General features: G+C 45.6%; 1 protein-coding gene and 1 long non-coding RNA gene across 6 annotated transcripts in view; one reads left to right on the top strand and one right to left on the bottom strand.

Annotated features, from left to right (window-relative positions):
- The window catches only part of GLIS1 (GLIS family zinc finger 1), a 208,627-nt gene extending 186,476 nt beyond the window's left edge, over positions 1–22,151 (bottom strand). For 3 of the 5 annotated variants that reach the window (XM_061344778.1, XM_061344780.1, XM_061344781.1), the window contains exons 1-2: positions 22,040–22,151; positions 16,967–17,347 (exon numbers count right to left, since the gene is read on the bottom strand). In XM_061344778.1, the coding sequence (XP_061200762.1) occupies positions 16,967–17,309 (343 nt within the window). In that variant the 5' untranslated portion in view covers positions 17,310–17,347; positions 22,040–22,151. Of the gene's footprint in view, positions 1–8,907; positions 10,154–16,966; positions 17,348–17,503; positions 17,789–22,039 lie in introns of those variants that run through there. The other 2 variants (XM_061344779.1, XM_061344782.1) reach the window with 2 other exon arrangements.
- On the top strand, positions 21,893–23,994 carry LOC133207696 (uncharacterized). The gene is made up of 3 exons (XR_009724127.1): positions 21,893–21,956; positions 22,049–22,182; positions 23,889–23,994. It is a non-coding gene; the product is annotated as an uncharacterized LOC133207696 (long non-coding RNA).
- Positions 23,995–24,141: the final 147 nt, after the last annotated feature.

Raw genomic sequence — 24,141 nt, 5'->3', positions numbered from 1 at the left:
GGTTTGGATCAGACACCCCCCTGCCCAGCATCCTGCTCTTTCCCCAGTCCTTCAGCCACCAACTAATTGGCCTGTGATGTGCACAGACACAGATGGTCTGGATGCCCTAACCTGCTCACCATTCATCTCTCAGAAGGAAATAGGTCAACATATTGCCTTTGTCGCTGGGGCATTTGCTCCTATGGGGAACAGCTGAAGTTAACATTGAACTGTTTTATGCAAGTCCCCACACAGTTTTCTAGATTTCTGGAGTAAAATGGGATCTGCATATTTACAATCTGAGCAATTCACTGGTTCCTCTGCCTCCTGTAATTTGGAATTACAGGGTAATACTATGAATGAGGAACTGGTAAGGTACAGCACTCACACAGTTATCAAGCTCTAACATTCACTTACCCAAATCTCTACCAATCATGTCTTGTTAAATCATAGAATCACAGAATGGTTTGGGTTGGAAGGGACCTTAAAACTCACCTAGTTCCACCCCCCTGCCATGGGCAAGGACACCTTCCACTGACAAAGTTCATCACTTTGTTGTAGAAATGTCCACTGCTTTTGTTCCAACACTAACACTGCCCAAAGAATGTCACTGTGCCTTATGACACCCCACTGTGCTTACCTGTGTGGGGGCAGCAAGCAGACCTCTGCTGATGCCCTCATAGCATCACCAGCCTGAGGTTGTGCCTGGGATAGACACCTTCTTATGGGGTTCCTCTGGGTTCCCAGTCACACATACCCGGTACCAGGCAGGTCAGTCCCAGTGCAGGTCAGCCAAAGCTGTGACTGGATGTTGTGGGGATAGGAAGAAAACACGGGAGGAAGAAAATGACGGCAGATACATGCAAAGGAAGAGTCATCAAGCAAGCGAATCTCACATTCAGCCAGTGGTGCTGATGTGGCTGGTGCCTCACAAGAAAACGTAAAAGCATTCCAGCACCACAAAATCATTGCAGTATTGCTGAGCGTCACTACAGATTTTACCTGATAATCAAAACAGATTATAGACAGCACCACTGTCATGAGTCTCTGCAAGGAGGGGCTGACAAGGGGGATTCCTGTCACCACAGGAACTTCCTCACTCTCACACTACCCAGTTGGCAGTCCTACCAGACCTGTGGGCCCACATTAGAACTGTGAACTGTAAAGCACCCAGTAGGGCGAGCATCATCACAGCAGGCAGCAGAGTAACCCTCCCAGCACTGATGCAGCCCTGTGCAAGTCAGAGTTTAGAGAGCCAGCCCAAATGGCTAGGCAGTGACTCAGACGTCCGGAGCGTCTCACAGGACACGCTGGGAGTACACAAAGTATTTTGGTTTATATGTTTAGTGAGAGGACGCTTCATGTTCTCAGTGCCAGAGACAGAATCAGTGTATGGTATGCGGTTCCCAAGTGCTTACTCTGAGGCTGAACATCTAACCTGGCTGAACACCAGGGCCCTTTGCTGGCAGAGGAGCAAGTCTCTTCCAAAACCCTGCACTAATTACAGTTGCTCTCAGAGCCCTTATAAACATCAGGTTCCACTTCTCAGCTCTTGTGTTTCCTTTCCTTCCCATAACAACATTTTTAACAGAAAGCCAGTTTTCTAGGTCAGAGGACTCCGTGCATCAGAACGGATTGATAGGAAAGTCATAATACTTGTCATTCCCGAGATGTTTTATCTTGCACATCTCAGACAGACTCCAGTGGTACCACCTGGCAAGCAGCCAGAGGAGTTCTGCTACTAAACCACCATGATAAGATCAGCACTGAGTGGAGGAAATGGCAACAATAATCTCCCACCTTTCCCTGGATTTTCATCCAAACAAATGAGTATGTCACTTCAGTTTCCCCATCAGCACAGTTTCGGTGTCTGAAGGTCAGCCCCAGTCTCCCTCAGTCACACTGCATCAATAAAGGAGCCACTCTCCCACCCCACTGCTTGTCTACGCGGCCTCAACTCCTTGGTGGGACCACAGATTATCCCATGGCAACTGTCTGCATCACACGATGCTGGAACCCACAGTGGGATGAATTCAGAATTAATACTATTGCACCACTCACAGAAGATGCCATAAAAGGAAAACATGGACTATGTAACAGTCAATGCCAGAAGACTAAGCACCAGATCCAGAGAGGTATTTAGGCACTGAATTTTCACTGATGTCAATGGGAATTAGGTGCCTAAACACCTCTGGATCAGACCTTTAGTAGAGCTGGCTTTAAGGCTTGATTTTTCAGTAGTTCTATGGTTGCTACAAATTCTTCAGCACCTCCTTTGAGGAGCAAGTTTTTCAAAGGAATGCCTGAGAGACTCGTCACATGTGCCTTGAAAATAACCATCCAGTTCTCAAAGGAAACAGACTGGACCTGCTAAGTACATGTAAAAAAATCCACTTTTTATGACCTTGTTCAGGAGGTAAAGGAGCCATTTAACTCTGTGAATCTGTAAGGCAGGATCCTGTCTCTATCACGAGGCTTGTGGAGTGGCAATATGCTAGGAGGCATCTGACAACGATTGCATTGTGGAAGAATACCTGATCCACTTTAGCTGCTCGTTGAAACTTTGAGATTGTTTTCAGCTAACACAGACACCAATGAATATCAGTGGCTTTTAAAATGAAACAAAACAGAACAACCAAACAAAAAGACAAAACCAAACAAGAAACCCGTCCACAGCAACATAAACCAAGAACCTGACAGAGTTCTATAACCCATCATCTATAAAGAAACTGAATCGCGCGTGCTCTTAGTGGACAGCGGAGGGCAATCCCTTGCCCCATGCAGAAACATCAATCAAAGATACCACCCAAAGGAAAGGGGAAGGAAAAAAAGGCCCTTGTGATGACAGTTCAGATTGAAATTAATTTGCCCACTTGCAGAAACTCTGGAAGTGTTTGCTCTGGGTTTTTCATCCCCACCACACGGCAGCTGCTTTCCTCCAAAGCACACACTCCCACTGTTGTGGGCTGGGGGAGCAAGACACCCAGCGTTGGAAGCAGACATGTCCCGCGGTGGCATGACAAGCAATGGGCACAAGCGGCCACGCCACAGCGTGCGCAGAGCCCTAAGTACACACACAGACCCGGGCTTGTGTCTGGCGCAGGGACTGACAGAGGGGGAAGGTGTCACAAGTATAAATCTCAGGCCAGGGAGCCAAAGAACTCAAGTGAGTTTCAGTCACATGGGTATCTCTGAGTTTCCCTTGGCTGCCACGATCAACCGTGGCCCAAAGCTGTAAAACCTGCCCACAGCTGCTCTGCTCACCCCCAACCTGATGTTTCACACTGTGACTTTATGCAGGCTTGTTTGGGTCTAACAAGGTCCTTATTTTTCTACAATGCAGGAAATAAGGAAACCAGCCATCAATTATTAGAAGCGCAGCAGATCTGAGCCGCGTGGCTGTAAAACAGATTTTTCTTTAATGAAACTGAGCTGGCATTTGCCAGAAATAACAAGTGCCCAAGACCAAAATGTAAATCAAAACTAAAGGAGAGTTTTCAAAACTTTGAATCATTGGTAGCAACAGACAAGCTCCGAAGGAGGTTGGTATGATTTTGGAATGTCTTAAAAATGTGTGACTAATATGACTTCTAAAGACATTATTTGTGAGTTAGTATTTCAGTCTCCCCACAGAAAGAAAACATCATGACCAGAGAGGGCCACAATGTTTGCTGTAATAACTACTGTGTTAGTATGTCACTATTGCCATGCTAGGAAGGAGGCTGAGAGCCTTTGTTTTCATTTCAGAAAGCAAAGAAAAGGAAGACGTTAATGTTGAAAACCATCAGTGCTTGGTAAGAGAAGAGCACAGCTGTTAACCTTTCCCTACGTGTGCAGGTTTTAAACCCAGGACTTGGTTTTAGTTGGTCTCAGCCTCGGTCCTAGGCAACAGGAGGTTCCATCACAACATCTCTGAATAGAGACTAGTCTAGTCAAGGAGGAGTGGTGCTGTTTGCTGAAGACAGAGACATAACAAGAGGAAATAAAGGGCGGATCTGGAGCAAACATTAGTTGCTAGTGATTGCCTTACCATAATTACTGTCAAACTGTGTGATTGTAGTGTGGTAATACTCCTCCTTCCCCAGCCTGCCCCTACTCTTTGTCATGAAATCCAGAATGAGGCCCCGAATTTGGCCTCAGTATGGATGCTAGGCCCAAGGATTGCAATGCAGAGGGCAAATGAAGGAAGAGCAGCACCAGGTCTGGCAGCAGGACATGGCCTGGAATCTTCTACACATTGCAAGTGGAAACCATTGGAATGGTCCAGCTTGTTCATCTAGTGATTCTATCATTGAATGAAATTGCCCATGGTTGAAAAGAATAATTTCTTTCAAAAGAACACCTAAACTCAGCTCAGCAGCCCCTAGTACCAGAGGATTTATCACATCCTTTGCTAAGCTATGCCAGGGTTTAATTAACCCCCTGCAGTCAAGGACAGGCATCTTCCTTCTTGTTTGATCTGCCTCAGTTTCCAGCCATGAGATGCCATTTGGCATTTATCTACACCCAAGAGAACCGTCAAGTACCACCTATTTTCTCTGGTGCACCTCCAGAACAGATCAGATTGCCTCTACTCTTCCATTAGTCCATGAGTGCAATATATGGGTTTAGCATCTTCCAGTTCTTCTCCAAATCCTTGGAGTTTTCAAAGTTAAGAAAATCTGAGCATTAATCTAAGAGTGATGCTTAAGAGAAAGATAAGATCGTGTTATTAAAAACTATAGGGAGGTATCACATCACTTTGTACTTCATTAGAAATTAATATTCTCACACCAACTGAATATGAATGACATCCTGATCCCTTTTAGCATCACTACTTTCCAGGACATGCAGCCTCCCATCTATAAAAACAGTTTAGATCCTCCATGCCCAGGTACATGTGTTGGACTGTATGAAAATATTCGCTGCCCAGTTGCTGATCATTGCTTAAGAAATCCACGTCACATGCCAGTCACTTCCTAATTTTTCTTTATTACCCCCTTTATCTGAAGCCACAGACAAACTTTACTGGCAGTGGGTTTCTATTTTCTGCTAAGATTTCAGTAGAAACTATTAGACAACACTGGGAACAAACTCAGACTTTCAGAGTTGTATACATAATACTGTCACTGTACAAAATATACTTGTATGATGAGTGTCTCAATTCCTAAAGATAAACCAGTTTTTACCCCATTCAAAAGGCAACATTATTGTTTTCTATACCCCTATTTTCCTGCCATCAACACTGCATGCGACAATCCAAAATGTATTCCAGAAGCTTAAGTCCAATTTACCAACACATCTATCTCTGCCAGCCTCACTCTCAGGCTTGTTATAAAACAAGAACAAGCTTGGTGAGCTCTTTTAAGAAGCAGAACAGCTTCCTTCAGCTGCTCTCTTAACACAGATTTCTGCCACAATACATCCCCAATTCTAAATAGTCTAAACTCCACCTGGACCATCAGGATCTAGGTATGACCAACAACTAAAGGCCAATATTGCTGGAGGACTTCAGCACGGTCAGTTAATTTTCATGTTTGGAAAACAAGATGCATTGCGAATGAATAATAGTTCAATGTGAGCCTAATTCAGTATCAATAAGGCTATTTCCTTCTTCAGAACAATGGTTGGCATTTTCTATCCCCAACAGGCAATCATTTGTTAGCAATGGCATGTCCCCAGAATGCCACAGAACGTTTCACAACTGCTTTGCACATAAAAATCAATCATTTTCCATGCCCAGTTGTCCCACCACTGGCTCTCCCAACTGCTTCTCTTCGAGCTCTTCACTCAGTCTGGTTTTTACTGTGTGCCTTCTCAGTGTTTTCTTGACACACATGAGTGACTAGAAACACCAACATTAGGCATGGAGGGATCTGAACTTTGTTCACTCAGTCAGAGATGATAGGAGCCTAGAGTATTACAGTTTGAGAGACCTCTTGTAACTTTACAGTGCCTAAGCAGTTGCGTGAAGGAATTAAAAATGTCACAGGAAAGACAGTTGGGCCCAAAGAGTTATATCTCATAGTAGGATTTCCACCCATTACTGTCTTTAAAAACTCCAGTGACAAACAACTCGCAGCCCGCTTGGGCATCATATGTCAAAAGCTAAGTATAATCCTAGTTAATGCATTTCCTAGTGTTGAGCTCACACAATCCTTGTGGAGGAACAAACTAATGTAGAGGAGACAAAAGGTGCTGAGCATCAGGGGCATGCCACAACATACTGAATATCAACAGAGAAAACCTACAGTCACACTCACTTCAGAAAGTGCAATAGGAGATTTTCTTCCATACCAGCAGAACAAGACTGGTGCCTCTGAAGAACGAGCGCACGTGCACCATATACACATACGATAACTCCCATCTGTGAATCAGTGGATAACAAGTTTAGAAGGTCCTTCTCATATCTAGCTCATATCATAAATCTGGGTTGCTCATCAGACTAGCAAATGCTGTAGCCAGGAGCCTTCACATTGGAGGCAGCATCCAATTTTCCAGACTGTATTCTCTAGTGGTAGTTAGTATCATAATTCTTTTTTACCTAAATGCTAGCTGGTTACAAGGCTATTTTTCACCAGGTTTCCTCTCAAGCCTCCTGTTATCTTAGGCTCTGAAACCCTCCCTGTCCCTTCAGAGTGCTTGCTGCCAAAGCATCTACCCCATGACTAAAACATCTTTATCATCTCCACTATTTACTGTTCTTTATTTTCAAGTCTCCAGCAACTTCTCCAGCAGCTAATGAAACTTCTGTGGTTGGTATTAACACTAACCCTTAGCAAGGAAAGTGCCCTAAGCAGGTTAGTCCCATTTTGAGACTTAACCCTGGTATCGGTGAAGCAGCAAGCTTCTGCAAAACAGCAGTGTCATCTCTCAAACCTGCCAAATAAACTGTCCACCTAGGTGATGCCACCATACATTTGGGCTCAAAACACTGCTGATGATTACTCACTGCACTCGTTTGCTTTCCCCTTCTAGAGTTTGGTCCCCTTTATATTGGCTTTCTATGACTAATCTTCCAAAATATACAGACTTGTAAAAGTATTTGTGGAAGTGGCAAACTTACAAGCAAATAGGCATAAAAGTGAATTTTGACAAAGCAGTCAGACTGTTCATGCCAGTAATCTCTGCCCAACAGCTTCCGACAGGATGCAGTAAGAGAAAGGAGGTCTCATATAATGTTTCCAATGAAATCCAGCCAAATCACCCTGACAGGGTTTAAGTATTTACACATTCAACAGACCCAAAAGCTATTTACACCAGTTGCCATACTTCCACATATTCAGCCTACAATTCAAATAAGTTACAACCCTTTCCATATATTTAAAAATAAGCCAAGAGCAAAGTTGCACAAAGTAGAAGACAGAGGCCAAGAGGCTGAGAGCATAGAAAGAATAACTTATTGAGACTCAAGGACAGGCAAAAAGCAAGCGGGCTCTAGGGGTAAGCATCCCCTTACATTTCCTGCATACCCATTGAAACCAGAGCGATGCTGAAATGCTTGCGGATCTTTGTTTTGAAAAGAGACCCATTTACACACATAGTTTGTAGCTTACCCCCACAAAAATACAAGTCAGCGAGCCTTACCAAATAGCTCAGGAACTCAAAAAAAAAGAATATAAGCCAATTTGTGGTGAGTTGGCAAAGGAGAAATAAGAAGCAAAACTGTTTAGATGAAAAGCGTGAGACATCTCTTTCTTTTGCCAAGTGAACCGAGTCCACACTTAGAGGACAAACTTCCAGGGCTCAAGCCTGCATCCTTTTTATGCACTCTTGGTTTTACAATGGCGTCACTTCAGGTTTGCACCAGAGCTAGGGATGATGGAATGAAGCCAGCTGAGTTCCAGTTGAACATAAACCAGCTCTGATGACTTCAAGGAAGCTGAAGCTTACAACAATCAGATATCCAGAAAAGAGGAATTTAGTGTGGATTTTTCATCTTCAAGTCCTGGGAGACAGTCTCAGCTGCAAAATCGGTTTTGCAGAGATCTTAGGAACCTTGCAGTAGCTACCTGCACGTCAAGCCCAGGCAGCACGCATTCCATCAGATGATTTGCACCTCAAGAACAGCCATAAGAGACTTCCATCTGCTGGAAGTCAAGGGCAAACCTGAAGGTGCTTCCTCCAGCAAACCAGCAAGGAAGATTTGCCTCCTAACAGGTACGTATTATTGGTTATTTCCAACGCAGTTCCCTTAAAGTAGCCTCCTTTCTCTCACCTCGGCCTGTCAAGCACTAAAATAAATGGGAGAATTTGTTCCTCAGCAACAATTCTGCAACTAGCAGTGTAAACCAGATGCCAAGCAGTAAGAAGCCAGACTAAAATGTTCCATTAAAAAGCTTACTCTCCCAAAGATAACAAATATGTATTTTGCACTTTTCACCACTCACACTCAAGGGGACTTACCAACAAGGCCAAGCACCACGTATTTCACGTAGCAGAGAGAAATCTGGTCCACACACACACTGTGCAGGCATGCTCAAGCAAGTGCCATCCTAGGCAGATACAGCCACATGATGCAGCACAGCATCCTGCTCCACCACCAGATCAGATCTCAGACAGAGCACAGCCACATCACCCAAACACTGCACCTGAACTAACAAACTCTGGCCCTCAGCATAGAAAATGAAGCTGGCACTGATGCTGTGCTGAAACAACTGCACTGCTGCTGGCTCCAAAACTGACTTATCTTTCTCTACACCTTACTCCATTCCACTCCTGCAGCAGAAACATCATGAACAGTACACAGATTTGCCCCCAAATGATACATGCATAGAATAGGGTTCAAGCACCCTAACTCTTTTCATCCAAAACGTTTACGTACTTGGCCACATCAGCTGCTGACAAATCCTTCACCACTTTTGCCTGTTCTGTGTACAATGGCAGATCACACCAGCTTTAGACCCATGCACAGTATTGAACAGAAAGAAAAATTAAAGGAAAACATACAGTTCCAACTGAGTTTGGCATCCGAGCTATTGTGCTGCTTCAGCTTGTGCACTTCTCACTTCAGGACAGAGTTTAACACTTGGATCTTCTTCTCTGTGCCTCAAAAGCATGGATGGGATTTTCAAAACCATTCAGTACTGGCCTCTTCCTGAAGTCAATGCTACAACTCCCTGCAATCTCAGCAGGAGCAGCAGGGAAAAGCAAGAGTTATGAAATCTCATGTTAAATTCTTTCTGGGATTTTCCCAGAAAATACTGGGTAATAAAACACAAATTTCCTCTTTTATCTGCTCTCACTTTAACTCTCTCTTCTCTGTCCAGCACAGATGGCAGCTGGGAGGCCGGCAAGACTTACTTACATAAGGAACAGTAAGCAAGAGCTGGTTTAAAGTGAGTCCTTCTGAATGCAAACTGCTGCTTTCCTCGAGCACCCTTCCTATCCTATTTAGTCTTCCCTCTCAAGCGTCTGCCCCGACAGAGATGTTCCATCAAAGAGCATAACACAGCCTTCGTAAGTGAGTGATCATTTACTCTAAGAGAAGGATTCAGGTTAAATCAAAGCCAGCTGCTTTAGAGAGGGGCGGGCGGCTAAAAATAAGTTAAACAAAATGATAATAAAAAATGCAATCAAGAACCTACATACGTAGGAAATCTACCACTGTGTTTCAATAAATAACTCTAAGGTATTTAAGCCTTATGCACAGAAAACAATTTTATTGCTTTTTTCTAAGTCATCCTCTTGCATTGTTGTTCTGCCCTAATAACTCTGAAATGTGCTACTCATCTCTCCCAGTTAAATATCCTGTTTCACAAGCCCACTCCTAGATATCTGAAACTGCACAGCATTTCTATCTAGCTTTAGGCATCTAGCATTCCAAAGAATTAATATTTAAACTTATTATAAAGGAATGGGGATTACGTTAAGCATGTAGCATTTAGCAAAACATTCACATTAATAAACTGGTGTGTTGCTTGTTTGAAGCACATTTATCAGCCTTAAAAAAACTAAAAGTAAAAGATGATGCTCCAAAACTGACACATGTATCTATTCTCCTTTTAATACAACCAAAACCTAGATAGGATTATAGAGTTGAAGCTATCAAATTTCATTTTTTACAGTACACTTAAAACTACATTATCTTTCTTTGCCCAGGGGATTGTTGACTTCACTATTTAAGTGACTTCACCACAGCAAATTGTATAAAAGCAGTGAATCACAGCACGTATTTTAAATAACCCTAGACCATCTACCTCCTCTTGGGAAGTGTCTCATTTTAACATTATTGCTCTTACAGCTCTTGGTTATAGATCAATTAATAAAAACCTAATCAGTTACAAAACATCACTACCTCTTTTTTTTGTCTTATATTAGCCTTTGATTTACACCTCAGATACACTTTCCCAAGCTAACACATATAATTTACTTACAGCATTGGAAGGCAAAATACATCATCTACTGTTATACAACCTTCTACTAGGCATTAAAATACCAGGTCCCTGGAGACACACTTCATATAGTTCAGCAAGTTCCAAAATAAACCAAACCACCAACCCCTTAAGCACTTAAACCAACAATGGACATCTGTATTAAGAAAGCTAGTTTGACAGTATTTGATGATGTCGCCTTAGTGTCATTTACCCCTCTGGCTAAATATGCAAACAAACACATAAGAATGTATTTGCATTCTAAACCAACTGACAACTCACAAAGCCCTCTTATCACAGACGTAAATGCCGGAATTAAAGGCAGTTTCAGATGGTTTGCATTCATTTAACCCTTAGAATAAATTCGATCAGGTAGATTCAATTACAGTGCTCTTTATGCAAAACAATCACATCTACATTCAGACGTAATGGCAGAAAAGTCAGACATGATTATTAGATTTAAAGCAAAACAATTGCTTAAGGCAAAAAAAAAAGATAGCACTTAGGCACTTTGTGACTATCTGACTGAGATCAACCTTATAATTCCTCAATGCTTAAACCCTCAAAATAACCTAGCACAAAGAATTTGGATCTATTTCTTACTGCAGCTCTGGTAATGTGTCATCTGTTTTTGAAGTTGTCCCCTTTCTACAAATAACCTTAATCATTAACAATCATTTAATACATCCAAAGTAATGACAGCAATTTAAAAGGAAAACAAAAAACAGTCCTTGTTCCAGGTTACTGGTGAAGCGCAGAGATTGTGAGAACAGAAAGTTCCAGGTTCCAACCGAGATTTCACATACTGGGTGCCAGAAATGTAATAGGAGGGGAAGGGAAAAAGGGGAATTCTTTGCCTCTATTCTTCAAAGCCTGTGCAGAAAGGCAGTACTGCAGTAGTCTGAACTGATACTTATCTGAACGGAAGAACCGGCCCTAGCTTTTTTACATGCCCCATTTAAACGCAATAAAAAGGCATGAGTGGTTTTAACTGGTCATTCTGGCTATGTCATTGTAACGCTCCCTGCTCTCAGGAGAGGGTAACAGCTGTGGCATATTCAGAAACACATACTTTTGCTATTGTTTGCACATTTGTAGGGCAAGATTATGCTGTACCACAGTTAGAGAGCACTGCCCTTGCTTTGGAACCCTGTATTCTTTGAGTTACATCAGTAGGCTGGGAAACAAAGTTAGGTGGCTGAGTTAAAAAGGCAAAGAGAAAACAACAAACTATTAAAAGCAGCTTCATGCACTGTGAAATGATTACTAGATTGCATGTCTTGTTCAAGCCTGTTGACGTAGAAACCTGGAGTGCAAAATGGAGCGGTTTACGTCTATATTCCCTCTCCCATTACCCTGCCACCGACATCTTCAACAGTTCCAAAATCACTAAACAGCTGAGGTTCATGTTTCTAGAATAATGGTAATGATGGTGCTGGACATGGAAATTACATTCACAGTACTACAGATTTCTCTTCATAGTCTATACGTTATTCCACTTCCTAGCTTACAGATGGATTTAATACAAGCTTGTTATTTGTTCTACAAGCTTTTCCCTGTACATAGGATAAAGAACTTTTGGTAATATTAGAACTGAAATACTGACCCGGCTAAAGTTAGTGGACAAGATTCCTTCTGATATTAATCGTTTAGAGTAAAATGTTGTCCCTCTTATCCAACGTGCTAAGAAGCTTTGCTCACTGGAAGTAAACAAAACCAAACCCAGCACTTTGTTGCAACGATGAAGTACCATCTCCCAAAAGACACTCACTTTACATGTAACAGTTTTACTAAATAGAATCTTGAAGCACTTCCAGAATATATCGTCAAATGTGGTCAAAATCCTCAGCATACACTTAACAGCTTCTGTGTATACAGGCTTGAACTCTGACACACGAATAATCATTTAGGCATAGTTGAATACATAATTTGGAATATACTAACTCAAAACTACGTGGAGTCGATGACAATATTGTCAGGAACAAATTAATGCACATACTGAAGGATTTGCAAGATTCAGATTTTAAACTTATAAGAAGAAGAAAAGGTTATTTTTCTTCTCATCCCATTTAGCAGAGTATATGATAATTTCCATTTTCATACCACATGTTAATGGTTTTTTTGCTTTTACAAGTGCTAAATGCCTTTATATAACAGGTCAATCATTAAATCTGGTTTCTATTTACTAAATATTCTGTAGCACCAATGCCTAAATAACAAAGAATTTCACTATTATGTACAACGCAAGCTTTTTTAAATTAAACCCATGAAAGAGTCATCTTCAACTCCGTGACTCTGATTTTGCAACACGAATCATTAGAAGAACTTCCTTCAGCAGCAAGTAACTCAAAGTTATTTTCCTATTCAAGACAAATAAGCTTTTTTGCCAGTTTAAGGGAGGAGAGGACAGTTACAATTTATCCCAAATGACGTTATGCACACATTTTGCAACCTGCAGTTTATTCTCCGTTCTCCTCTTACAAAAAATAAAAAAAAAATAGGAATAATAATAATAAATCAGACCATGAAATAAGGAGTTCTATAACTGCAAGTTCTATTCAAATAAAGATTTAAATTCCTTTTTGTAGCAGAGAGCTCAAACACAGCAAGCAAGAGAACTACAGTAGAAAGAAGAACAATTTATTACTACAGCTCTATATAAAATTGAGACAGTTTAGAGTTCAGTGAGCCCATTCCCTGTTCCTTTATCAGCCCATATAATATTTATCAGGTCTAGGCAGCCCCATTTGCTCCAGCGGGATAACTCAGGTGAACACAGACAAGGTATTTGAAAGCAAATGGCAGAATCAGGCCCAAGACCAGTCAATACACCTAATAAGTCATATACCCAAAACATATGCTTTTGCTTAAGATCCCAACAGTATAAGCTGTTCCTTATGCAAGGACTGTCCTGCTAACCAAGGGAACAGTCACAGGGGTTTGAAATGGCAAGATTTAACCCTCCTCCTGAGCAGCAGAAGAAAATTAATGCATTTCAATAAACTGGTTGTACAATTGCTGAAAGCAGCTACAGCTAAAAAGTTAAAAAACAAAGCCAACCCATTTTCTCCTTGTCCGAATACAAAATGCTCTCAACAGGGAAATAGCCAGCTCCTGCAACCCGAACAGCTTATTGTTTTGCTCACTGTAAGTTAATATCTGAAGTGGTTACTGCAAAGGTCTGGGCCATTTGGATGATTTCCCAGTGGCACAACTACCAGGATAAATCTCGTCATTTCTACTGAGTCATGAATTAGGTACACGAACGAAACTGGAAAAGAATGAAAAGGAGAAGTGGTTCCTGGTAACAGCCGTAATCAGTGGCATGAAAAAACCTGAGATATTTGACATCTTTATAGATTACTCTTTTGTCACCACTAAAGCTTGCTTTCCCAGGAGTTTCTTTCCCATTGACATTAATTATTTTACTTTCAAAATGGTAGTACTGTAGCATGAAATCCAACAAAACAGAACCAAAACCACAGAATCTCAGTAAAACATTGCAAAATGGACTCCATACCTTAAGGTACAGTCAGTCTCTGCAGAGCAGACCACAAATGCCTCTAAGAAGCACCGCCTGAATGCAAATACTCTGCCTTGTGAGTAATACAGGGAAATCAATGATCAAGAAAAGTGTGGTGTGTATCACAGCCAATCATACCAGAAGGGGGAGGCAGGGTAAAAACTGGGGGTTTATTTTAAACAGCTCCCAAACAGAACAAAACATGATTCCAAAATACTGATATTTTTGGTAAACAACCAACAGCTCCATCCTGCAAAGTTTAAACCCAAATGATCTGATTCCCAGAAGTCATCTTCACCACTGCCCCTCCGTTCTTGCTTGGCTGTTCACGTAAAATGACTTGCTCAGGCACAGAAGCATTTTGCAGGATCATAACTTCAAACACTGCGAAGGAGTGGAGTAACACCACAGAGACGCTACAACAGCAGGATGCTTTCTCTCCGTAGTGAGCACTTCAAAGTTGCCCTTTTTATTCGTAGGGTAATGTACAGTTTTGATCCATTCTTTTTTTGAAAACATAAATAAATAAATAAATAAAGGCATGTTTAGAAAAAAGGGAGTATCTTTTACAGGCAACCATAAAAATCGGGTTGCTCTTGTTAAAGAGCTTCTTTTACCCTCCGTACTTGCAGCTTTCAACTGTGGATAAACCAAAACCAGGAGGCACATTCAGTAATCTAACCCAGATTGCAGAGGGAATTACTGGGTACACGGTACTCTGGGGCTGGAGAGCAGGAGACGCAGTGCACAATGATCTGAAATCAAGCTGTCATCAGTTTCCTTCCCAAAACCTTGTACTGAGTAAATCTGAATATTTCCCTCATTCCCATTCCTTAGCTCTCTTGTTGTATTACACCCACATGCAGCCGACCCTGGTCCTTTTGTTTATCTTCCTGAGAGAACCAGGGTTGTTGGGAGATGGTTTACACCACTCCTTGAAAGATCAAGTGGCTCTCCCGATTGCTTTTAGATTCACAGAGCTCTGATTTTGCAGTCACATCACAGTGAGTACATGAGTGACTTCTGTTATTTCTGACTCAGAAGCATAGAGTGCTAAGCAGGGCTTGGTAGCTCACTGTATTAAGTGAGTGAACTCCAGAATGTCTGAGTGGACATTAAGGCACTTGCAGGTCAGAAGAAGCAGCACAGCCCGCATATTTTAAATCAGACTCTAGCTCAAAATTTTACTTTCCTGAACTTCTCCTGAAAATATCTTTACAGGGAGGAGAAAAGGGAAAAAAAAAAAGAAAAAAAGGCAGAAATGAAACAAACAAACAAAAAAAAAACCCACCTAAAAAACCCTCTGCTGCCGTCTTTGGAAAAATCCATCATTATCCATCAAATCACCACACTCAGTAAATGAGCCCTATCCTGCCCATGGACACCTCCTACTTACTCCCATGACTCAAGTCACCCATATACAGAAGCAACCACAAGGTAACACCCTGGACAGAAAACACATTAAACAAAAAACAGTAGCAAAACTTAAAACACCTTTTTTTTTTCCCCCAGTGGCGAAAAGGGGAAATCGATCAGTCAGAAAAGATGAATTAGCAACCTTCTCTCATGCCCACCTACATGTACTATAAAAGCCCCAAGTCAATGGAAATTACGCTTTTCTTCTTTCCCTCCCTACACCCCTGCCTCAGCAGCAGTCACCAGAGTAACACCGATGAAAAGAGAACCAAGTAGCCCAAAGGGAAAAAGAAAACTAAAGAAAAAGGAAAGTGTTTCTAGGTAAGATTTAAAGCTGGTGTGACCCCTAGTCAAGTGGCAGCAACCTCGCTCACAGGACCACAAGGGACTTGAGTGTCTCAGGAGTCCCTTCTACAGGCAGCAGTACTAGAGCTCATAGCTGTCCCTTCATACTTTGCAAATCCTCCTTCTCCCCCTCCAAACCCGGTTCTGTGTAACAGGCCTTCATTTCATTGCTGCCAAACATTAACAGCCTTTTCTTCTCTTTTTAATCAGGAGAGGAGAATTGTAGCATTAACAAACAGAAAAATAAAAAAGGTAATTTATAACCTGCTGCTCCACTCTCTCTGTATTCGCTGGCGATGAACAAACACATCCTGCGGCTTGCAGGACAGACCTAGCACAGATTGAGGTGTTCATTAACATAACTTCACGGCAATGAAAGGTGCCATCACCCTAGGGAACGGGCTCACAAAGGAAAGTGTTACTAGTCCAAGGGCACGCAGCTTACTTCTATTTGTCAGAAGAATAGGCAGAAAGGGATGCACTGAAAAAAGCATAGTGAGAACTGCTTTACAGCAAGGAGAGAATACCGTGTAGATCTCTAAAACTGAGAATGGGGAAGGACTGGGAGGACAAAAAGAGAATTACCTTTTTAACACTGCAGAAACCATTGCTTTAATATTAACAAACAGGTGCACGTTCAGCTTTGCAAGCGGCTTTGTAGCATAAAGGAATGCTTCAATTCCCACTGATCCCATCCAGTGATACCTTAGAGGGATTATTTCAAAACTAAGTTTTGATTAACAAATTCCAGCCCAGTTAACAAGTTCTAGCTTAAAAGGGTAACAAACATTTCAGCAGACAATTCCTAACCTAACTTCAGCTTTAACAATGGATGGATGGATGAAAAGTGGGCATTTGTTGAATTCGACCTTACGGCAATGCCTTCCAGGCTACCAGGAATCCCAAGCCTGAGGATTCGCTGCGTGCATCCAGCGTTTGTAACACCTCCTTGAAACACAAGCTATAAACCCAAGCGAGAGTGGTGAAACTGCTGAATAAGAACGAGGCATTTATTGTCAGCCTGGCATGCTCGCAAACAAACACCCCACACGCACGCCGCGGCGCAGGACAGACGAACCCAGTGTTCAGCACCATCCTCCCAACAACCACCTCCAAGAGCAGAGCAAACCGAGCTGCAGTCGCTTAGGGCACCTAAAGGAGATGCTGGGCTCGGGACTGAGAAACGCTCTGCTTCCCATCAGCAAAAACCACCCTGGGTTTGCATAGAAAGGGGAGGGGGGGAGTTTAAAAGTTAGAAAAGAGCCTAAAAACCAAAAGGAGAGGGGAAGCTTGATACACGTTCTGTTTGGTTGGTGGTGGTAGTGCTCAGATCGTGCGTTTTGAAACTCACCCTTCACGCTCTGATGTTTCTGCTGCTGGAAATAGTCTTTAGAGCCCCTAGCACATCGCAGCTCCTGCGCCCTGGGCAGGATGGGGATCCTCTCGAATATGCTGGCTCTTTTCGGGATGAAATCCAGCAGAGGCGCTGACATCTCAGGGGGGCTCTGCTGAGGCTCCGTGCGGTCACCGCCGTTGCTGACCGCTGTTTTAAAGGACATCTGAGGATTCAGGACACCTTTACCAGCGCTGGGACGAGTCCCCCGCGGCGGTTCCTTCCCAGGCGCTCCGGGGCATTTATCGGTCCCCTCGAAGCGGGCGCTGCTCCTCTGAGCCGCGGCGAGCTCACAGTGCATGTCCGCGCCCGGCTGCTGACGGGGCCCTCGCCGCTCTCCTGCACCGACCGGACAACACCGGGGGTCAGCCCCGCCGGAGGCCACCTCAGCCGCCCGTTAACGGCCGCCCGTGTGGCGGGAGGCGGCCCCGCTCGCTCCCCTCACGCACCGCGGCCCCGGAGGAGGGGAAGGGGACAGAAACGCGGGGCTTGGACCTCGCCTGTGAGGGACGGGGAGGCTGGCGCCGCGCCTCGGCTTTGCTCCCTCTCCAGGCAACACCGCCGGGCTTTCTGCAACCGCTCCCCGCAAGGCGAGACCGGCCGGGATGGGAAGAGAGGGGAGGGTGGAGGGCACAGGGTGTCGAGGCCGGTGCCTTTCAGCCGAGGCATCCACACAGCGGCCGCCCAGGCAACGGCGGACGCGGCGGCCGCGCACGCAACGCCTCGGGGCGGGTTTGGCAGCGGCCGGCGCTCCCCGCAGCCCGCTGGGTCACCGGCCGGGACGGACGGACGGAGGGAGGGAGGGGAGAGCCCGGCCGGGCTGTGACAGCCGCGCCGCCGCGCTCCTACCTGGGGGGGGCCGCGCTGCCCGCCGGCTCCCGCCGCGCCCCGTCCTGCCGCTGCCGCCGCCGCCGCGCCGGGCTCATGGGCTCAGCCCCGCTCCCCCGCCGCAGGGCCGGCTGCCAGAGTGAAAGCGGCCCGGGCCATTACCCTGGCGCGGCGGCGGGGCCAGCCCTTCGCTAGGGCCAGTCGGGGCGGGCAGGGGGAGGGCTGTGCCGCCGGGGCCGCCCCTCGGGGCTTTGACAGCGGAGCGGCGGGGAGCGGGGTCTGCTTCCCCGGCGAGCCCCTCACGGGCTCGGACCCCGCGCTTGCCGCACGTCCCCGCTGCCCGCCTGGCGGTGAGAGGGCCTTGCCCTTGCCCACTCCATACCCCGACGGTCCGTGTTTTAACTCGCACTGCCCCACTGCCAAAGGCCTGGGACCCCTCTTCCCCTTCCCCACGAGCTTCGGGGGTCCCCCGTGCTTGCACACCAGACAGGAACGACGGGACACCCAGCAGCACCCTATAAACAACTCCTGTGCAGAAGCCACAGTGACTGCAGTGTGCCACAAAGAGAGCAAAAACCTTGCCAACAGAAGCAGGAGATGAGACAGAGGTGAGAACAACCTGGCCAAGACACGTCGATGACACAGTCTCAGGTGCATTCAGTGCTTCTGTTTCTATGGTGCCCGTTCGTCGTTCCCTTCCTGTCCTACAGGTGCCTGGAGCTGGCCCGCTCCAGTAGAAACAATGAAGCTAGCTCCGAGCACGCAGCGCAGAGCAGTGACATTTGCGCTGGCTCCTCACAGGCCAGCTCGGGTCTGGAAGCAATCTAGCTGCGTTTATTAGCTTGGGCCTGGTTCCAAGCAAATGCAGGCTGAGCTATGGTGTGCAGCTTTGCACCAGCGAGCTTCACCAGCCCACTCTTTGCTGGCACCCTGCTGCCCTGCACGCTGCTGTCGGCACAGGTGCAGCACAGCAGGTCTATAACACAGGGCAGCTCCAAGATAGACTTGGAGTCATCCCTGACTTACACGGGAGTGAATCAGACAGACATCTGGCTGGGAAGCATGGCTGTTCACATTAGACCTAAAGGAGAGACCTTGGGAGATTTAGCATGAGGAGGAGGGACAGCTACTGATCTGGCGTCTTGTTGCATCCCTCCTGAGGAGCGTTCCGCAGCTAGAGGACAGAGATCTTCATCTTCTGGCAGCACAGATGCTGCACAGAGTGCCTCACTCGCGCTTTGTCCAACCCCTTAATAGCATATGCCACCCTGCAGAGCAAAGGAATGGTTCAAGACAGGAGTGCATGACTTTTCCTTGGCAAATGCTATGAATGTTGTGGGTTTGGTGGGAGGGAAACAACTGTCCATAAAATACACGAGATCTCAAGGTGGAACAAGCAGTTCTGGGAGCAGCAGTACTTAGGGAGCCTCATTTGCAGTGCCTTTCTCCTCCCTGCCCAGCACAGATGCCCTGATGTCTACTAAAGAAGAAGCTTGCCAGCTTTTCCCCTCAAGAAGGGCAGTAATGGGGTCTTCTTCTTCTGTAAGACCACATCTTAAATGGTCAGAAGTTAATAGCTCTCTGTCAAACGTGATTAAAAACTGGTAAATGTCCTCAGAATATTAATAGGAGCAAGATGCTACAAAAAGGGAGAAATTCCCACATGACCTCTATAGGAAACAAAGCTAAATATCAACCACGTAGCACAAACAATGGATTTTAATGGTGATGCCCTGGGGATTTTAAAAGCAAGCACAAATTGTCAGTGTACGTTATCCCTCTGCACGGCTGCTCTCTACAGCCACACACCACCTCTCTCAGTGCTCTGCTGACCTACACCCATTCCCCGCTCCTATCCGTCTGCAGGGCCACCAGGACTGAGCCACTCTCTCTTTGATTTGGAAATGCTGAAGGCACCTGGCAGTGCTACCAGAAACAGCAATTGTTGAAGACACAAACACAGTGGTAACGCTCTAAACCCCAGTGACGTGAAGAGGCAGTAAAACTTCCTGAGGGGGATATGATTCCAGGACGCAGTGTAACCAGGGTAACCCCGCTCCTTCCAGTGCAGGAAAGAGTAGGGTTTAGTGTGTCAATTATCACAGCTATGCTGATGCACACTGCCTGAACACTGGAACTAGGGGGGGGTTCCTAGAAAACAGGTCGTTTTCTAACGTCCTAGGGGGGAATTGTGGTACGGGATCTTCCCACAGCAAGCAGGGAAAGGACAGCTTCAGCTCTCGGCTGCTCTGAGCTCATTAGCCCACGTCATTCCCATCCCACAGCTCAGGACACGCACGCCCTGCTCTCACCCGCTGTTTCTGTTCCTTTTCATCGCTGTGACCCAGAGTATTCCGCGAAACACCGGCAGGGGCCGCCTCTCGCTCAGCAATAGCGCAGGGCTGAGCTGCTCTGCACGCAGAGGGGCACGGAGCCTCCTCCGTACCCTGGGCATCCTCTGAGCAGGAGTTAAAACCACCTCGGAAGGCTTCAGGCTAAAGCACATCGCAGCTCCAAGCTTCAACAGCGCGTAGGGTTAAGGGCCTTCACAGCAGGATGAATTTCTACATGGCAGGTCACGTCGCAGAGATGTAGCCTGCATAGCTCAAGCTGCAGGTACCCACATTCCTTCCCACCCATGGACAAGGCTTCTCTCACACCGCTGTTTCCTCTGTTTTGAGGGCCTCCGCAGCTGCCCTGTCTTTGCTGGGACTATCCAGCTGGGGATGCTCATCCCTGGGTCTGAGCAAGAGGAGCAGGCAGGGGATGGAAATCCTCCTCCAGACCTGGCTGTGCTCTCCAAACAGGGACCTGACACCCCTACAGCTGTTCCAAAGCAACAGCTTGGCTCCCGCAGCAAGACCACAGACATGGGAGGACCAAGTGCCCTTTGAATCACTGTACCAATAAACAGAGTTCAGCAGTTCACTTTCTCTGCTGAATCAGAAGATGTTTCATACGTTTCAGTTCTGGAACAAAGGCCAAGCAAGTGCAATTGTGGCTACGACTGTTTTGTGCCCTGGGTCACCGTAACTTTGCTGTATGCACATACTGTACAGCACACACTGATTCACCCAATGTTGTCACTACATCCATGAACTAGATTGGTGTCTTCCTTTCTGTCCTTGTGAAAACCAGTCATTGGCCTCTCCCCAAAACAGCAATACACTTCCTTGGGGGGGGGGGGGGGCATGGGGAGAGATTTCTCCATACTAGCCTCCTTGTTCAACGTTCCCAGTCGCCAAGGGCTGCAGTCTTGGGTCACAGTATGGCTCACAGCTAGCCCAGCTGCCTCTTCCTTCTGTTAATGAAATCACCATCACCAAAGCAGACCTTCCAGTTGAGGCAGATAGGCCATCTTCAGTCCCTGGAACTAATCCCTGGGTGTTGCTTCATTTCAAGGCAGATATGAAAAGCAAGGTTGTAATCTGGGATAAAAAAATCCCAGGAGGAATGCAACTGCTTGCCTGCATATTCTCTCCCTCGGTCAAGCAGGTAGGACACAGGTGATAAGTAACCAGAGACTGGCCCATATGCCCATTCACTCCTAGCTGGTGACCAAAGAAAGAGAAAACAGTAGTCTAAGGCTAGCTCAGGCTGGGACAAAATCATACCTCAGAACAGCTAAGGAAAAACCAGGACATAGACAATCGCTGGTGCAATGGTGCTGGTTATGTGGATTGGTGTCCTTGGAGCCAGACACTGCTGAAACCCCAGCAAGATCCTTGGCCTCGTGGATCTGGGCATTGCTGGTGGTAGGATATGGCAGTGACACCAAAACCAGCTCCTGAACCACGTTAGCCACAGAAACCATCAGTGCTGTACCACCACAGCACAGTTAGCGTAACTGTGCCTGAGCACACACATGGCCCAACTCAAAGCTTACACAGAGCAGCAAGGAGAAAAACACAGCATAAACAAGTTTGATACTTCAGGGTTTCCCTGCTGATACCAGCCAAGATCATGTCATTGCCACCACAGTGGTTTTCCCAAGGTCTACAGGTACTTCTGCAGCCATGAAGCCTCTTTGCTCCAGACAGCATGAGCCCCTGTGGTCACTACTGTCCTGGCTTGAGGTGATGCTGAATACACAAGGACAATGAGAGATCACCTCTAACAGGTAAGGGGAAACAGTGGGGGAAAGGACATTATGTGAAGGGGACCCCAGTTTGCCCAATCCAGCCTCCAAGCTGTGCTCTTTACCTTTGTCAGGAGCGGACGGTTGTAACTGGCCTCCACATTATGGTTGGTCACAAACCGGATCTTCAAGAAACTCATGGAAGCTGAAAACTCCAGTTCCCCAAGCAGTTCCGTGGGAGGGGAGGAATGAAGCAGAACGGATACAGGTAAGGTGAGCTGGGCAGAGCAAACAAGCAGAGCTGAAGAATTAATCTCTAACTCACATACTGAAACCTCTGCTTCTACCCCAGCGGGCACCAAAGTTGAATTTCAAAAGGACACAATTGAAATTGGGAGGCCTTTGTGTGACTGCTGCAGCACAGACAGAGGTGGGAGGTGTTACCATAACCATTCTGCTAATATAGGACAAAACAAGCGCTCTGGTAGGAGAAATAACAAACTTGGTTATAAATAACGAGCTGTCGATTCACACACAGCAGTTTATTTACACAGGCATGCCAAGTCCAGGCTTGTTTTTGTTTTAATTTACTGCACCACAGATAGTAAAAATGAAACAACCAAACAAAAAGTGAGCCAAAGGGATTGGCTCTGTAACTATGCCCATTTCTTGGAGATTGCACATTTCCCTTTAAGGCAGCACAAAGCCCTGCTTTATAGTGGTTTCAATGACACCCTGAATTAAGACAGCAGGGTCAAACTGACCACACATCATCTAGCGATGTACTCAACCATTGCCTCATAACTTATAGATGCATTTATAGCTCTTGTAGTTAGAAAAAAGAAATTCCTCACATCACTGTGGCTTATCTTTCAAAAGCAAACCTCTTTGCAAGAGCTAGCATATTTGGGGAGATCATACAGTAATCTTGAATCCACCTTTGTCTTGCAGGCGCTGCAAGAAGTGACCAGCATCTCCAAAAGCTGCTGTAACACTACACATCTCTCCCTCCCTCCTGCCTCTCCAGGCAGAATGAGCTGCCAATTAAGCAGTTCATTCTAGAGGACCTGGAGAAAACAAGCCTGTAACGAAGGGTTGGACCAGCCTCCATTCAGGATGGGGTTATTTACACCTGCAGTTACCTTCCTCAGACATTCATCTGTATTATTTCTCTGCATCAGTCCATAAAGAGATGCATCTCTCACACCATGCATACGCAATGCAGGTAGGAAAATAAACTTCAGTAACAAACAAAAAGGAACAAAGTCAGCACAACTTAAGGATATTCAGTGTGTAAACCCCAATCCTCAGCATTGGGACATGCCAGGAATAGAATTGCTGGGGCACCCTTGATTCATTCCTACTATAAGTGAGTTATAGTACCAGCATTATAGCACAGCCTCCAGTTACTTTGCCTGGGGATCCATATATTCAAGGCACTGAAGACAGTGATAGCTGAATGAGCAGCCAGTCACTCTTCTGTTTCTTCTTTATTGGCATAGTGTCTGGACCACACATTGACTATATTTACTGCACAGCAGCCAAGCACTGTGCAGAATACAGAATTACTCGTTTATTCCAGGGCATTTCTTTGCTGTCACTGCAGCAGCCTGCTGATTTGCAAACAAATCTGTTGTTATCATCACTGGAGGTGAGGGAAGGTGGAGTTAGACTAAACCCCATTTCACAGCAGAGGCCCAGAGTGCAACACTTGTGACAAAGACTCCCTCGAGATTATTTAGCATGTCCCTTCATTGTATGCCATAGAGCCCATTTCCAGTTCCAGCTGTTAAACTCAACCCTTGGCATCTCAAACAGAGCATGCAGAAACGTGGAGACTAGCAAAGAGTGGCCACCTGTGAAGAGCTGAAGTGCTGCACAGGATCTCTGTGATAACAGCAAGGACAAACCCATTTCTCCCTGGCAATGTTCAACTCACACTTAACTGTGAGACGGGGCTTTCTCTTCCTACAGCACTCGTGGTGGGTGCCGATAAACCCATCCCGAGCTGACTGCCAGGGTCTGAAAAGGCAACAGCAGCCTCAAATACCTATCTTGGAGCTGCAGCCTTACGCTCAGCCTTGTGCCACCACCGACAGCAAGGTATACAGCCTGGTGCTTCCCCAAACCTGCTTTGAGCAGTGACCTCTGCTGGTAAACAGACAGGAAACCCAGCGGTTTGCGAACCCCAGCTACCCGGTCCTCAAAGCTTGCCCTGAAGGGAGTC

Source organism: Neopsephotus bourkii, unplaced genomic scaffold (assembly GCF_033783945.1).
Source record: "Neopsephotus bourkii isolate Nb327-2 ecotype Australia unplaced genomic scaffold, CSIRO-AGI_Nbou_v1 NB_234, whole genome shotgun sequence".
Taxonomy (NCBI): domain Eukaryota; kingdom Metazoa; phylum Chordata; class Aves; order Psittaciformes; family Psittacidae; genus Neopsephotus; species Neopsephotus bourkii.
The sequence above is the reverse complement of the archived record's forward strand: the minus strand, read 5'-3'. Positions and strand labels throughout refer to the sequence as shown.